The 3,845-nt window shown below is 40.0% G+C and overlaps 1 protein-coding gene across 1 annotated transcript; it reads right to left on the bottom strand.

Annotated features, from left to right (window-relative positions):
- Positions 1-296: 296 nt before the first annotated feature.
- On the bottom strand, positions 297-2,252 carry LOC140489112 (ferritin heavy chain, oocyte isoform-like). Its single transcript, XM_072588347.1, has 4 exons — positions 2,151-2,252; positions 1,360-1,506; positions 1,097-1,222; positions 297-449 (listed from the first exon to the last, which is right to left on the bottom strand). The coding sequence occupies exons 1-4, from the start codon at positions 2,250-2,252 to the stop codon at positions 297-299; spliced, it is 528 nt and encodes a 175-aa protein (XP_072444448.1).
- Positions 2,253-3,845: the final 1,593 nt, after the last annotated feature.

Here is a 3,845-nt window from a genome sequence, read left to right as displayed (position 1 = left end):
GGTGGAAATTTTAGTCCAAACAAAAAAAATGCACTGAACAATTTATATGGGTGACATAACATTCTACAATTGCAACATAGAAAAATGCCAAAGAGGTAGTTGGGTATTAATATTTTGCAGCAAACTCATGATAAAACTGAAGTAGCCCAGTGTACTTGTCTTGTGTTTAAGAAAGGCACCCATTTAACACCATCTTGTCTATTGATCAGTTTATTTACTGTTGAGCTGTCATTAACATCAAGCCAAATCTGTCATTACAGGACAATTTCAACTACACAAGCCAAGTACTAAACAGTTCAGTCACTCCCTAGGGTGAGCCTGTCAAACAGGTACTCTCCCAGGCCATTCTCAGGGGCTCCCAGTCTCTTCAGGTTGGTGATGTGATCTCCCAGCTTCTTGATCATCTTCACTTGCTCATCCAAGTAGTGCCTCTCCAGGAAGTCACACAGCTGGGAAAAAAAAGCAAAACAAAACCTTCCTCAACAGTAGGAATCCCATTCTTTGGTAGATCATCAAGTGACGCCACAGAACTAGAGAGGTCAGTCCCCTAACATAGCCCTGAAATATCAATTAGCAGTAGGCTTCACAGTATCCAAAGACAGCATTTATATTCAATGTCACTACTGGGGGTGGGGTCTTGCAATTTGCCCAGTAATACAGCAAGTCACTGCTAAGCATTGGAATAGCACCTGCCCAAACAAATGTTCAATTGAACAAGGTCAGGAAGTTTAGAATAATTTGAGTTGAAATTTGAAATCTTGCAATTTGATTGGACTGCACATGCAACTTCTAACTGTTTTTGAAAAGGGGTCTTAAAGACCAATTCTGAGGGTTTTGCTTTAGTTTTGAATGGCTAGTTAACATGTAGAAAAGACACCAGCACTACCTGTAAGGAACAAATGCTCTTTTGTCAATGCTTCAGAGCATGACAAAACACCACATTTGTCCACATTGGTCATAGAATCTGTTGCATTGGCCTGTCAGAGCCAACCATATCAGGAGTTAGGAAGGGATCTGTGCAGACTCTACCGGAGATCTTTTACAATAGCAAATAAACAAAAAAAACAAGTCAACAATCATAGCATAAGGAACTCACATGAGGGTCAGTGTGGCCAGAGGAGAGTTTGTGCAGATCCAGCAGACTCTGGTTCACATCCTTCTCCATCTGCAGAGCTCTCTGCATTGCCTCCAGACCATTGCCCCACTCATCCTGCTCTGGCTTCTGGAGGAAGGGAAAACAGATGCTTCAATGAACTAGCATGTCATAGTAGTTACAACATTGAGCTAACGATCATTTGTTTCAAACATTTAGTGCCACAAGTCTCATTGAAGCTAGTTAGATGTGAAATTAAATCCAACCTTGACATCCTGCAGGAGGACTCGGCCTCCACGTTTATTCTGGAATTCCATCAGTTTCTCAGCGTGTTCCTGTTCCTCATGGGACTGCTCCTTGAAGAACTCAGCAAAGTGACGCAGGGCAACATCATCCCGGTCAAAGTAACAGAACTGCAAGTAGGAGAATAGACAAGGAGAGAGTCAGAACAGAAATTTCCATGATCCATTCTTTTCCCAAGCCTGCTCAAATGCTGGTCCATTGAAAGCATGAGGAGAAATAAATATATAGAAAAAAGCCACTTAACATTTCAAAAACAAAATTAGGATTATTGTCAGACTTCAGGGTAACAATTATGTTTAAGATTAAGACAGTGAAAGGTTTTCCACTAGCTGCTAGAGTTTAACAAGTCACCCAGTTAAATTACAAACTAGGGATACTAGAAACCAATATTAAAATTAATTGGTCTGGCAGCATTTCAGATAAAAGTTACATTCAATTGAAAGATATTGGATCTTCCAATCCAAAGGATTTGATTGGATAAAGCCAAGTGTTAACAATACTCATGACTATTTACAACATCACATTTGCCTTAATTAGAAAGCTCCATAGGATGAGCATTATTTTTAAGATTTGAAAGTCAGGAAAGGGGGCAGCTATTTTCAAGTAACAATAAACTTATTTTTAAAATATTCACCATACCACATTTAGGGAAAGCTACTGAAATGCATTAAATGAGCTGACTCATATTGAGAGGCATTCTAACTACTCAATTGAGTTTAAGGCTGACTTTATTCTATCAGTAGCCAAGCCTCACCATGGAGAGGTAAACATAGGAGGAATAGAGCTCCAGGTTGATCTGCTTGTTAACTGCATCCTCACAGTCCTTGTGGTAGTTCTGACATACTTGGGAGGCCATCTTCACTATTCCTACTCACTATCACCCAGACAACTCTGGAACGAAGCCTCTCTTCCCACAGGCTCTTATATTTCTCCTCCTGTGACATCTTGCACTCAACCAGAGAGATATATCATCAACATTGATTGGCTATCAGGGATCATCACTAGGAATTGCTCATCAATCCATGCACCAATGAACAAAGGAGAGGGGATTGTGTGGTTGGGGCTGAAACCCAGATCCAATCAGAGATTTGGATTGCAGAGAAGTTTGGGAAATTAGGCCTGATGATGTCATTGATGTTTTCATAATCTGCAAATATCTCTCTGTTTAATACCCTAGAACTCCAACTTTCAATTTAATGAAAACATATTACTTTTGCTGGGGCAGCTTTTCATAACCTGGTCATGTTTGTTACTTGTGAGGAGTTGAGAAGATGACACAATACTCAAAGTAATGAAGCTATCTTGAATTCAAGTTGAATTTGCAAACCAGGTATTGGACAGAGAAATGGAAATGTGAGACTGAGAGGGAATGAACGTGACTGTACCCAGTGTCACCCACAGACTCGTCCCCCATTGGCTGCAGTGGGGTTAGGGACAGGCTCAATGGAGCAGCTGGTCTTTTCCTGCCCATTTGTGTTGTTTGTTCAATGAGTCCTTTTCCATTGACTTTCAATGTGGCTGAGGAATGTTTTCTAACTGACCTGTTCAGAGATTTTATTGTATACCTTTGGAGCAGATGAGCCTTGAGCCTGTGCCTCCTATCTCTAATGTCAGGACACTACCACTGTACGACAAAAGCTTCTTTGTGGTCACAAAGGATCATGTGCAAACTGATAGGCATCACGTAATCACTCAGTTTCCAAGAGAAATGTTGATTGAGACCTGTATTTACTGTGACTGGGGGAAAATAATTGGTCTTATCCACAAGAATTCAGAATTCAGTATTTACCTTTAGGGATAGTGATGAGAATTGCCATTTTGTGTTGGAGGATTTTGATAGTAACCTCCTTGTAAGATGCAAAATTAATACTAATTTCCTTGGCCTTCACAGCATTTCTTAAGCAAGTTCCTGAAGTGAATAGTTAAACATTGGATAGTTCCAGTTGCAAAAAAGATGAACGCATTGATAGCATGAAGGAAAATGGTGATCCTGTAGAGTTGAGGACAAATTAATTCTATTGGGCATGTAATGTGTGATGAGACTCCATGTAAACATTACAGGTTGCTATGCTGGGGTTTTGTTAATTGAGAGAACGACTCTGTAAAGTGAATTAACTTGAGTTTGATAGCTTTTAATTCCCCTTCAAAGCTACTGCTTGAGATTTAATTAGGAGTTTTAAAGAAGCAACTTTACAATCAACTTTCAATACAAATTTCCATTTGCCTCTCAAGAATAAAATGTCCCAGTCAAGGAAGCTTAATAGAACACTGGCCTCTAATCTTCTTGATAAAAGGTTGTTATACAAAACCCTGATTATACCCGTCCCCTTGGAGCAGTGAGCACATCTGGGTATCATAACTTGAATAGGTTGACATTGGAGGAGAACATAGAACATAGAACATAGAAAAATACAGCGCAGTACAGGCCCTTCGGCCCTCAATGTTGCGC

Source organism: Chiloscyllium punctatum, chromosome 18 (assembly GCF_047496795.1).
Source record: "Chiloscyllium punctatum isolate Juve2018m chromosome 18, sChiPun1.3, whole genome shotgun sequence".
NCBI classification, from domain to species: domain Eukaryota; kingdom Metazoa; phylum Chordata; class Chondrichthyes; order Orectolobiformes; family Hemiscylliidae; genus Chiloscyllium; species Chiloscyllium punctatum.
Note: the sequence above shows the minus strand (reverse complement) of the source record. Positions and strands in the feature narration are given on the sequence as shown.

Bases quoted from the DNA above. Each gene is read 5' to 3' on its own strand.
- LOC140489112 (XM_072588347.1), bottom strand. From the start codon at position 2,252: ATGGCCTCCCAAGTATGTCAGAACTACCACAAGGACTGTGAGGATGCA. The intron at 1,507-2,150 runs GTGAGGCTTGGC...TCCTACTTGCAG, and splicing joins CCTATGTTTACCTCTCCATG to TTCTGTTACTTTGACCGGGA. The intron at 450-1,096 runs GTGAGTTCCTTA...TTTTTTTCCCAG, and splicing joins CTGGCCACACTGACCCTCAT to CTGTGTGACTTCCTGGAGAG.